Source organism: Charadrius vociferus, unplaced genomic scaffold, assembly GCF_000708025.1.
Source record: "Charadrius vociferus isolate BGI_N301 unplaced genomic scaffold, ASM70802v2 scaffold179, whole genome shotgun sequence".
Lineage (NCBI taxonomy): Eukaryota > Metazoa > Chordata > Aves > Charadriiformes > Charadriidae > Charadrius > Charadrius vociferus.
Window position 1 is genome coordinate 3,992,105 of NW_009650072.1, and position 13,323 is coordinate 4,005,427.

Sequence of the window (13,323 nt, forward strand, 5' to 3'; positions counted from 1 at the left end):
TGCCTCCTTTCGGAGATTGACCCCTCTGCTGAAAAGGTGAGAGGTCTCACCCCAAACCTGCTTCCTTCTTCGGGTGGCCCTATGCCTCTCTGCCAGCTTCAGTTTCTGCCCTGGTAGGATTTTTTTCCTGCTTGAATCAGCTCCCAAACCCTCAATGACCAAACATGATTCCGCAGAAAAAAAACCCTGAAAGAGCCTTTGCTTTCTCCCCTTTTGCCCTCAATGACCAAACATGATTCCGCAGAAAAAAAACCCTGAAAGAGCCTTTGCTTTCTCCCTTTTTGCATTTTATTTTTGCCTGCTCAAAGGTAGGCTGGTGGGCACCTCCCCTGGTCCTGTCATCTCAGCCCTGGTCTGTGTAGTGTTAATGCCGTGTAGAGGCTGCCAGAGTGGTTGTGTGCTGAGGACTGATGTGGCCCAGTATAATTAGCGCAGAGTTTGCGCCTGCTGTGCTGGGGGTCTTATGTATTTGGATGACCCCCGTCTCTTTCGTGACCTTGCTCCACAGGAACTGCTGGACTGTGGTGCTTTGCCAAGCAGCAACATAAAATTTCGTGTTCAAATGAAAACCTAAAATTGTTTTTGTTTCAGTAGTTTTGTGTTCGAGTCTTCCCAGAATTATTGTCTGATGGTGCTTATGCCAGTCGGAGAAGTAATTTTTGAAAGCGCTTGTCTGCGTAAGTGAAGAGTTCTTGTTATTTTGAATCAGTTCAAGAGGAATAGATTGGAAAAGTACAGAGCATGAAGCATACAGTCTGCCAGTATTCAGAATATACCTTACCATTTTTTGCATTTCTCTGCCATGAGTGTTTGAAGGAATATTATCATGTCATATGATCCCTGGTAATAATGTAATGGTAGTCAGCTTTTCACTGAAAACACTGAAATTTCATATTGTAAAAGGGCCCAATGTAATTTTTCTATGCCAAGGTAAGATTTTAAGGATATATCTTTAGCTGAATAAAGAGGATTCAATTAACCTAAGTACAGCTGCTCTGATTTACAGCGTCTGAGGATCTGACCCATACTCAAAAGTCTGTAACAGTTCTATGTCTGTGTCATAATTCCTAGATTAAAAGATATGTTTCTTTTCATTTTGATTATAAGCATAGACGCTGGACGGTCTTGTTGATGGTTCATGGGAGGTATGATAGCCATACCAGCTAGATATGCCTGTAAATCTGTATGTTCTGTATGGCAATGCTTTTGAAATTGGTAATAGAGCTCTCAACAAATGTCTGTGAGAAAACGAAACTATTCCAATCTGGTTTCTGAAGTATTAGGCTGCATATATTATGTACTGTTTGCTTGTCTATTATAAATTATTACCAATAAATGTAAGTGGGAAACTGTTACAAAATATAGCCCTGAGCAAAAATTGACACTTTGAGAAGACAAGACTTCTTTACAAGTGCAGATCATATGCTTTATCCCTAAAATATAGGAAAAAGTGGGTCACAGATGAAAACCACAACAAGGCACTGTGTATTTCAATGGTAAACATACTGCATCACAAGTTATAATAGATTATTTCAGTATGTTAGCTAAAATCATTTGGAAGGGATCTAACTGAATTTAAATGGTATATGGCAAAAATGTTTTAAATCACTGACAATATTTTAAGTTTGCATTTTAGACATTTGGTTTTTTACTTTCTAATTATTTGCGGACAACTTCATTTGACTGGGCCTTTGGTTCGTGTGCTGGTTTAATTTTTTCTATGTATTCTGATAGTTGTGCTTCCTGATGTTCTTTTGCACATTCAGAAATACTAACATGGAACTTTGAGCACTTGGAAATGTGGAGCAATTCAGAGCCTGGGCACTGTTCACCTTTACTCTTACCATTGATTTTGCTATGCGTGTTTCCTTCTCCTTGTTAGAGATCAGATGCTGTATGCCATAATCTTCCATGAAAACAGGGTAGTTGAGGGTCCTCAGTTACTGCAAATTATTTCTTCCTAACAATTTTGTGCTACTTTGCACAAACTGAAACCAAAAGACAGGGAGAGTTTGTAGCTGCCTTTGCAACTGATGCAGTTTCAGAGTGCTGTATGCAGACACTGCACGCTGCTTGATCTCTCCAAGCTGAGTGATGAAGCGGTGTAAGTTTTACCTGTGAGAAGTACTTTCTAATGTTCCCTGATTCTTTTCAGTGCCCAGTCAAAATACCTTAGCGAATTCCTAAAAATTACAAATTTGCATTGGGAAACTGGTTAATATTAAACAATGATTTGGGTTTTTTTTTCTTCGACTAAAGAACAATGAAAATACTCGATATTGTTAAGTATGTCATACTCAGAATAAGACTATTAATAACAATGTCTTAGTGATTTTATCTTTTTTTTTAAAGGCAGTTAAAATTGGGAGAGATTTCACCTGTGGATCTTGTGAAAGGATAGGCGGTTCAAAGTCTCAATAAATTGAACTTTAAATTGTTTGCATTTCTTAATGGCAACTGATTAGCTTAATTAATAGAGGAGGTAATGTTTTGTTTTACTTTCTTTGAATTCTTAGACTGTTGCAATTATTTATCTTTTGTCTTCATATTTTCATATTGAAGTAAATTAACATTAAGAAAACAGGGCCCCATCTACTCCCTCCCATGAAAACTTGCCCAGCCCAAACACTGGAGGGCTTGGGGGGAGAAAGAGAGAAGCTGCCGCATTGTTGTTCTTGGCCACGTTGCCAATCAAACGGGGGTAATTCTGAAATAGTTCCTGGGTAGTTTCAGCTAGGCCTAGTATCCCCTGAAATCTTTTTCTGAACAGTCTGCTGCTTCAGTCTAGCCTGTCCTTTATGCCAGTAGTAGCTGCAGCTCACTGGTAAATGAGGTGGTTCCTGCAGGGGTCTGTAAACACGTTTTAGGGTTCCCATTGTGCACATGTCTAAGGAACGTGTTGTGTAAATCTGATTTCAAAACAAAGAAATATTGTGCACAATGCTGCCTTGTAAAAGCCTGTTTGTAAGGACTCTAAAAAACCCCAGAATTTCTCAAAGTTGCCGAAAATGGGGCATTTTGTCTAGTTTTGTTTTATCTGATCAAAATGCTTGTGACTTCAAAATTGTTGTGAGTCTTTGCTGTCTTCCTTTCTTCCTCTGTTCCTGCTCACCCATAGCCCAAACTGTCCTCCTAAATTTGCTTCTTATCCCCTTGAAAACAATGCCAAAATTAGGAATATCAGCTAGAGTGTATCAATATTCGAATACAGTGGAAATAGAAGGTGCTGTGAGAATGTAGTGCACAAGAGCAAGCATCAATGGCCAAAACCCGTGCGCAGGTTGCGGCTGGAAAGCCCGGCCTTTGGGTGCTGCACCTGAGCTCCTGGGGATGCAGTGCCCCAGACAAGATGCAGGAGGTGTTCCCACTTATGTGGAGCCTGCATCATTTCCTTAATCTCCTCCGCAAGGCTAACAACATATTTAAGCATATCTAACCCGATTCTCGGCTTTGCATATTTTGCTTTTCTCTCTTTCGTAACTCCTCCATCACTGGTGCAACTTTAGAAAGTATGTGAAGGTGATGTGCATTTACACCAATAAATGTACAAGAACTCTGTGTATGCATTGGTAGTGATTGTAACATTGATACAGAAAAGGTAATCCATGATGTCACTTAACAATGCAAGTTTTTCAAGAAGAATTTTAAGTTTAGCTTCATTTCTGTGAACCAGATGAAAATATTTTTTCAAGTATATATCCTACCTAGGACCCTCTTTTATGTTTTATAGGATGCCCAGAGCTACTGTAGTTATAAAACACAATTTCTGGTTATGAGATCTCTGTATCACCAAAATGCAAATTTCGCTCCTGAATATGTAGGCCACTTGCTGAATAACCTAAAGAAATATATGGTGAAAGTGTTAGTTCTTGCGTATTCAGATTACCCCCTTCAAAGGTTTTCCTCAGGTTTTTAATATCCTGAGAGTCCCAGCTCTGAGGCAGTCTGCAGTTCAAACTTCATTTTCGGTTCTTAGAGTGAAGTCATTTAAATAAACAAATAAAAGTGGCACGTCATGCGTAGCTTGTGCCAAAGTACACCATGTGCCAGTTAGAAATAATTTTTACAAATCCTCACATATATGAGTTTGTAATAACAACAATGCAGATACATACGCGTGTCCCTAACTTCTCTGATGACGCTTGCGGTACTTTAAATGTGCACAAGTAGCATCCCAGCACGGTTCTGACCTGTGTTTATTTTTAGTGTTTCATGAATCACCTCCTTTAGCTGTTTTTCTTTTTCACTTAATGAAAGGCATATAAATCTTACTGCTAAAAACCACTAGGATATTTGATAGTAAAAATAAAATCCCTCCTCCTTTTCTCTGAGAATAACCAGATGGATGTTTACTCTTTAGAGAAATTTAGATTTGATATTTTTGTTATGTTTTGTTTTCTTCCTGGTAATTATGTTGGCACTTTGCTGATCCCTAGTTGTGCATTATTACAATGGAAGGTGACAATTTGATTGTCTTCAGTTGCAGAAACAAGTAATTTTATATTCACCAAGCTGTCAGGTAACAGTACCTCACAGTACTAAGAGCTCCTGGCAATGTGGTTTGGCACCTATATTTAAGTCCTTTGATGCTTGCGTAACCTCTACTGAATCAGAAATATTTTGCCTGCTAGAAATGTTTTTAGGCTTGTAGCGTAAGGTTTTTATTAAAGAGGCAATCCGTAACTGAGCTGCAGAGCCATTGTTTCATGTTACATGGAGGTACTAATTAGGTGGTTTAGTGCAACTGGCTACAGGTGAGCCTGAAATTGATACTTCATTTCACTGTCTACTGAGGCGATCTATTTGACTTAAAAATGAGAATCAAAAATACGGAGAGGAGGGAGGAGAACTGGGAAGGAGGGGCGAGAAATCTGACTGTAGATAAAATCGTTTCGTCCTGAATTACGTGGTGCACAGAAATTACACATGACCTTTTCTTTTCACACCTGTTGTATTGAAAATTAACTGTTTAGCTCATTACATGGAATCTTAAGCACCTCCTGGAAATTAACCGTAGGAAGGAAAAAAAAAAAGTAAGAATTCTGTATGTTACCATGGGCGTGTATATATCTCCTAAAGTATTGAAAGGATTTAAGGAACCTTTCAGGAACTTATGCCCCTCGGGTTTAAGAGTGGTCAGGAAGATTTCTAGTTATTAGAACAAGTTCTTAACTGGCTTTCTAAGGGGAAAAAAATGTTTTCTTGTCTTTTGTATAGAGTCTCAACTCAAAGTCTAAACATGCTGAAATAAATTCCTCTTAGTATTTTTAGGCATCCTTTATCAAAACCATTTATATAATTATTCAGCTAAACAATTAAGCCATTCTATTCCATAAAAATATGTGAATTAATGCTTATTTATAGCAACCATTGTTTTTAAATTTTATTGTAAATGATTGCTTTTATTTATATTGTATATTCTGTTACTTGCTGCCTAAAAAAACAAATCCTCATAAGTTGCTGATGGATAAATTCTTGGCACGCTCACTCTTGTTCCCATAGTTATCGGTAAAGATAACTGGAAGTCAGTGCTGCCTTTTTTCTTTTTCTTTTTCCAACAGTAAGAAATTGGATATCCAGAGACACATGGCGTAGTCATAGGACTTTAAAGGCGGTCATCACTGAGAAGCTAATACCAACCAATTAAACAGAGGTGGTTACGTGATGTAACATTATCAGGAGAAACAATTCATGAGTCAAAGCATTCCAGGGCATATGAGCTCCAGTCCAAAGAACAGTCTCAAGCTGTTTAAATAAAGTGACAGCAATATTGTCAGCTAAATATAAACTATAGAAAATATTAACTACAGTGACTGAAGATGAGCACATCCCAGGTGCTAAGTGACTATTCTTTCACTGCCCTTTGCTGCATTCAATGTGAGTTCACCTTGGCCATTTTCAGTGAAAGCTCCTGGTACTTAATAAAGAGAATAGAACATTTAACCTACTAGAAATGTAGGTTGTATTTTTGGCATTATATGAATCCAAATAAACGCTTCGGATTTTCACTGGAAAGTCATGAGGGGCTGCGAGGCTGTTTTGCTGCATGCATTTTAATGTTTCTGACAACAAGATGAATAGAAAGGAACTTGTTCCCTAACCCTAATATTGTACTGTGGTTGCACGGCTGAGGAGGTTGCTAGAATGGCAGAACATAAGAGAAAGGCTTTCCAAAAAAGTTCCAAGGAGCTGTTTAGGTCTCACATTGTTTGATTACAAATGAGAAGAAATACCGTAAAAATTGTTCCAGACCCTCTGAGCTTTGAAGAAGTCTGAATCTGAAGTCAAACTTTGTGATTTGGATTCATATCTATTAGCAGAAGAGTAATTTGTCTGGATTGGAAAAACAAATACAAGAATAGCTGAGTGTGTATCTTGGAAGCCGTGGGTGTATTGCTTAGCTTGATGCTTATTTCAGCTAGAGATTTGGGTGCTCAGTTAACATTATAGCTGTCATTTCTTGAATCATATCTGCTTCCACCCCTCCCCCTTTCCCCCCCGCCTTTTATTTCCAAGGTGATTCCTGCAACTGCCATAAACTCTCTAATTTTGCAGTGCTGTTTATGATCTATATGTCACTAATCCTTGTAGTATTCCTGCACAATGAAGCCGAGGAAGAGCTTGAGGGAATTGAGGTGATTGGCGTAAGGCCTTGCTGTGACCCAGAGCCAGACCAGAACCTGGGAGATTATCTCCCGTTGCTGCCTTGTCAATTTATACGGGTTTTGTGCATAGGGGTTCATGTTGGGGTGTGGGGCCCCAAGCGAATGGAATCTTTTACGAACTGTTCATTTGTGTTACTAAGGCTCCTTGAAAACAGATATGAGATTTCATAATTTTAGGAAATAACTGTTTATTCTAAAATGGCAGACAGATTACAACATTAGATTTACAGTGAATTACGTTACTGTGTTATGCCTGCATAACATTGTTTTACAGGGGTAGAGCTGCGACATATTTTGGCTACTGACAAAGCATTTTCATTTTTTTTAAGTCTATGAACAGTGCTGTAGCTGGTATCTTTATACAGCAAAAACAAAGATCAGTTTTCCTGAACGTTTAAACTATGCTAAACTGGTTTGAAGCTAGAAAAAAGTAAGTTGTTCCAGTAAAGTCTATGTAACTCTGTCAGTGTACCCTGTTCTGCATCAGGCCTGTACTTGTATAGGTGAACTTGCACTGCAAAATAGATTGCATAAAGAACGGTCTTGAATTTCAGAAGGGGTCTGAGGATCCATGGAAGACACAGGACCATCAAGTGATGAGGTGTGACTTAAGTATGAAAGAGGATGATACTGCGGGCAGTGCAGTCAAAGAAGAGCGTACGGTGCATTTAATGTATCCCAAAGCTGAGTGCTGATTCGTAAGGGAGGGTCCTGTAAGCCATGTTTAATATTATGAGAGGAGTATGCACATTTGTTGCTCTTTTAGAAGACAGGGTGGGCCAAGGTGCTGTGGCTGAGTTTCGCTTTTCATGAACACCAGGTTAGCTTAAAAGTTTAGAAGGAAATATTTAAAAGCTTAGGAGTACGTCCTTAATTTATTTAGTTCTGGAGTCACCAAAGCACTTAGACATGTGCTTAACTTTTTGAAACCAAGTAGTCCAATTTGAAATTAGTCGACTGCTTGCATACTTACAGTTAATCATGCACTTAAGTACTTTAATCTGGCACTTTGGGGAAAAGGAATGGAGACTGTTCATAAAGCTCTGTAAGCAAATGTATTTCTAATCTAATCTGATTCCAATCTACTGCTGGAGCTGTAGACCTGGGTTATGTCTATACTGCAGTCACTGAAGCGGGATGAATTAGTCCATCTGAGTACCATGCTACTGTAGTTGGAGTGCTATCAGAAACGAGCTTGTTTAAAATTAGTTTGGATATCTCAGCATTACAAAGCAGTCGTTTATGTGGCTGCAGTGTAGACATGCCTTTAGGTTTATGAATGCTTTGTGAGGGTGGAGCAGAGCAGAAGCTAGAGTCTCTGGCCAACTACAAGTCTGCTTTGCCATGTATCTCGTTATTGCTTAGTTTATAAGTTTCTGAAATAGTGTCTGGGCTATCACGTTGTTGTTATCTGTGTTAATACTTTGTGGCTTGATTCTGAAATATCTAGCAGCTAAAACTCCAGGTCTAGCCATAATTTCCACTGTAACATTTAATCATTTGAGCACTCAGCAGGGATGGGAGATTTTAGGCTTTGGAAGCCTTTCATGTTAGGAATATCATCTAAGTGGTTTGAAAAAGAAGATATACATTGTTTGAAGAATTTGAGACTGTAGAAAAGCCTTAGACAAAAAAAAAAAGTGTTATTATTTGTATTTAGAAAGGTAAAACACACACCGTCTGTAGGAAAAAAGGAAAATTGATGTTTTGAGAATCTGACTGGCAGTCTTCATTACAGCAGAGAGAATTTCTTTGAATTACAATAAAAAAATCACGTCAGATATATAGAGAATGGAGCTGTTTGGGCCTGTGTTCAGTTTTACATAGGTAAAAAACCCTTAGCAGTTCAATTTTGGCTTTACTACCTCAGTATTGAGGCCGACTGAAATTGGGGTCCAATTCCTCAGCTTTACTGAGGTTTTGATAAATGATTCCATTATTTTTCTGTCTTGAGTTCTAAATGAGATAGAATTTATTCTGGTTTTGGAAAATTCAAATCAAGATTTATTTAATTCTCAAAGTTGAGTAGGTAATAGGACGTCAGATAATTAGGGCCTTTTTCAACTTTTTTTCATGCCCATTAGGTATATTTTCCACCTTTAGTGATTGCTGTGTTCAGCTAATCTGTCCATTTAACCAAAGCAACAATTTCACAATGTAGTTTTCTTTCTGATTGTGTGCTGTGTAATCAATATACTGATATAATGTGAGTGTAATTTCCTCTCTTATTTTATCTCCACTGCACAGTATTATAAATAAACAGCTAAAAAAGAAAAAAGAAAGAAAAGCACCAAACAAATCTGTTGCATCTTCTTTTAAGATTGTACCACTGTAGACACTTGTTCTAGTAAAGTAGAATTGGACCCACTTGATTGCATTTAAATTTTTCATGCTTCAGCAGTTTGTCTGGGAGCACAGTAAAGAAAACCCCCCGAGCGAGGATAGTTTAGAATAATAGAACTTGATTTTGTGTATTATAGCGGCACCATTTGCGCTGCTGTAGTTAGGGTTGTGTCAGCACTTCCATTATAAACCCCTGTTTGCAGGGGTTATAACTAGAGAGATATTTTTTATCAGAAACTTTTTTAAAAATCATTTGAGTGAATTTAATTGATAATAGGAGAAAAAGTAAAATAAATTATAATGGAAATTAGCAAATTTCTGATACCTTTTACAAGCCTTATTTATTATGGATATTGTTTTGTTGTTTCATTTTTTTTCCCCTCTCTTGCCAGGGATTTTAGCAAATGCATTTTGAATATTTTAAATGTAAAATTGGGAAGTTATTATGGCATGAAATTTGACTGCTATTCATACTCATATTTTAACATTAAGACATTTTAACACAACAACCTGTTCTACGGTTTGGTGTTATCATCAACATAAACTACTCAAATGGGCCAGATTCTTCTCCCTTTGAATTTGATGAGACCTTGGAGTTACTGGCCGAACTCTGCCTTTGGACGTGATGGAGTTCTGTGTACAGAATTCTCCCATTTAAGTAAAACCAAACAGGTAACGAGTAAAAACCTGCACGAAGTAATTGACCAGGTAACACTCAGTTGCAGAGTTTCTATTTGCTCTGCTTTCCTGATTATAAACCCAGGCATAATCAATATTTGGTGCATAACCTGGCACCCTCAGAAGACATGCACAGGTGAGGTATATTGATTGAGTTTGTGATTGTGCTGCGAAAAGAAGGTGGAGTGCTTAATCTAGCGGGGTCCAACATCTCTGTCCCTTTTCCCCCAGTGTTTAAAATCTAGCAACCAAAAACCTGAAAAGTACCATTAAGTGCTGACCTCTGACCATAATTAATGTGCTAAATCTTGCCGTTTTAACAGAGGTTTGGGGGAAAATAGAAGTGAAACACACCCCTAAAAATTATGTCGTGAGGAGAGCAAGTGCCTGGGAGGCCTGCCTGAGCTTGTCTTTCTTTTCAGGCTCCAGGACTATAGGTGACTGAGTAAAGTGCAGTGTGAAAACGTGTCTGACCATAATGCAGCAGTGCAGAAAAGGGGTAGGTGGAGCAAGAAAGCATTTGAACCCTGCTCTTGGTCCGTTCTCTTAGTCTAGTACAAAGAAAAGTTGCTGGGCATGTCTTGAGATTATTAGCGAGTGCAACTTTGTCAATATAATTTTATTTTTAAGGGTAACAGAGTCCGTTTTTCCCTATGGAATCAGCTTAACCAACAGGACCTGAATAGAGATTTTTATTTAATTGTGCTTAAACCAGCATGCATAAGAGGAAAGTATATTTGCGTATACGGCAAAGAAAAAGTATTTCCTCTATAGTGCATTACCAGTAGATAGCTTTAGTGAATGGTCACTTGAGGAAATACCAAAAGCCTGTTTATGAAATAGAGGTGAAGCCTTTCTAGACTAATTATATTCAGCATGTAATTTCTAAACTTCAGTCTGAATTTTGATTTTCAATTAACATTCCCAATTTGAAGATAATTTTCTATTTAATGTAATTGCAGGAAATAATTTATTGGCTGATTAAGACTGAGGGCCCAGCCTTCCTTAAGAAAACAGTCCCTAACAAACCAGCCTTTAAAGCCAACTTGTAGCTTTGGACAGATTCAGCCTATTTTTGCAGCTGCAGAGTTGTGTTTAATTAGGATTGTGCACTATTATTCATTGGCGCAGTTTGTAGTTGAAATTATTCTTAAGAGACATTTTCATTTCTAGTTTTGTGTCATGATTAATTTATGGTGAAGAAACAGCCATAGCTATTGCTTTTCACAGAAGCTCGTTCAGTTTGAAACAGGAATGAGATCTGTTGAGAAGGTGAAAGAAAGGAAAATCCTTTACTGTGACTTTCAGTTTTCATGTCTGGTTTCCAAATTGCACAGACCGTGGACTTATATTTTCAAGTGAGCGATTACATTAACATGACTATTTTAATGAGAAAATGGAAAGTAAACCTTTTATTTTATCTTGGATCATAGTAATTATGAAGCAGAACCTTTTGAAGTTCATACAATGATGCCGGTTGCTTGCTGAACTCTTGGCACGTTCTCTGTAGCATCAACGCAAATTCTTTAGCGTAGTAAGAATGTACTACACGGTTTAAATTCCTCAGTTCTGCTTATTGGAAACACTAATAGTAGACTCCCACTTACGCTTCGGCTCCCCTAAAGAAAAAGCAAACCTTTTTTCCCTACCAGTATCGAGTTTAAGAGGCAGGATTATCTCTATTTACAGAATAGCTATTCTAAATAGGTATCAGTGTTTTAATATGTTTCAAAGCACTTCAAAGCTTGTAATACTTTCATATAGAACTGTATATAATTAGATTAGTTGATCCTATATTAATTTTTTTTTCACTGTAGGACACTAAATCTGAACTCCCTCATTAATTGTGAGAAATTTAGCATTAGCTGTTAAATCCTATGTGAAACACAGGCTGCTACATAAAAACTACTGTTTAAATTGGAATTAACTTAATTATTTTTCTTTGCACTTGATATTTCCTTCACTGTAATATTCATGAAAGCATGTGACAGATTTGTAAATTTAACTGTTAGTCTCAGATTTCCAGGCCCTTTAATCAGTATTTATTTGTCTGTAGAAACAGTACTAGCAAGTTAATGATTTGCTAATTTGAAAAATGCTCATGTGGTTTCCTATGTTAACTGATTTGTGCATTTTTAAAGAAATGGTATGAAATCAATTATTGTTAAAAAGCAATTAAGGTGAAGATCGTATTCCTTAGTTTCTCAGCAATTTCAGTGTCAAGGATGTTCTAAAGTTACTAAAACCTGGGAAAATAGCTAATATATTTTAGCTGTCTTCTTTCAGGTTTATTAATGATTTTTTTAACAGTTGCAGTTAATCTTATTAGAAACTTTAAACAAAGTGGTTTTCAGATTTTGAGTTGAAGTCAGTTATATTTTCATCTAAGTACAGAAACGGTGATGAAAGCTGTGTTTGCATACGAGATGGCAGTAAGAGGCCATTATTAGGAAAAGACATTTAACATAAATCAATGCATTTATTCATTACACTTTTAAGTCATTTAAAGTAATTTGTTGAGCTATATCCTGTACTCGATGCCTAATATGAAATGAAACATAATTATTTTAGATTTTTAGTTCAAACTGTAAAAGATTACTCAGATGTTATCCATCCATTCAATAAACTGCTCCCTTTTAGAACGCTTTTCACATGAACGTCTCAAAACACTTTCCAGAAGGTAAAACTGGGTAAAATTTTAAACAGGTTCAGAGCAGATACAGCTTTAAACAAATAGCAAAAGGACTTATTTAGCAGAATTCGAAATGGATTTAAAAATTCTCATCTGTGTAGAAAGCATCTTTTGCTTGCAAGGAATGAGGTTAGGAAAGCATGATGGACTCTCTCATTTAACGTTTGCTTATAACCTTCAGATTGCCCATGGGAGTAAGAGTTTAAAGACTTGAACTCATGCAAAATCAACATGAAAATACCAATAAAATCACTATGTTCTTATGGCTGGAGAAAATGTTTGACAAGTCTAAATGAATAGAATGACTTTGTATAACTTAACCCGGGCCTTGACTTGGCATCAACGAGTACTTTATCTCAGTGTTTTGGATCCAGATCCTCCAAACCTGTACTTCTTAGAGTACTTTTTTCGACTGCATATGATTAATTTTTAACTGTTGTAGGCAAGTGTGGTGTGCTTAGAGGACTGTTCTGAGCTTGTTTTTTTTCATTTAACACCAACGTTTTCTTTTTGTCTGCTTTTCTTGTTTTGTAGAAGAATGTCTTCCAAGCAGGCTACCTCTCCATTTGCATGTGCAGCTGATGGAGAGGAAACAATGACCCAGGACTTAGCATCACGAGACAAGGAAGAGGGCAACAATGATCAGCATGCCACCTCCCATCTGCCTCTGCATAATGTAATGCACAACAAACCTCACTCTGAGGAGCTATCAACTCTGGTCACGACCATCCAACAAGATCCTGAGTGGGATGGAGTCATCTCAGCCCAACACAGAATGGTGAGTTTCACAGTTCTCACAGTGGCTTTCTGAATTAGTATTGTAGAAGTCTGTTCACTTTCATTTTGAAAGACATGTTCAGTACAATCTTTCATGTGTGTAAAGCTTTTTAAATGTTAAAGTGTCAGACTTAGTAATAGATCAACATCAATATGGTGTAATTGTAA

At 37.3% G+C, this 13,323-nt stretch overlaps 1 protein-coding gene across 1 annotated transcript in view; it reads left to right on the forward strand.

Annotated features, from left to right (window-relative positions):
* SOX6 (SRY (sex determining region Y)-box 6) overlaps nt 1-13,323 on the forward strand; it is a 245,163-nt gene that overhangs the window by 1,591 nt on the left and 230,249 nt on the right. The window contains exon 2 of the mRNA XM_009892024.1: nt 12,913-13,156. Coding sequence (XP_009890326.1) covers nt 12,913-13,156 — 244 coding nt within the window. The remainder of the gene's footprint in view (nt 1-12,912; nt 13,157-13,323) is intronic.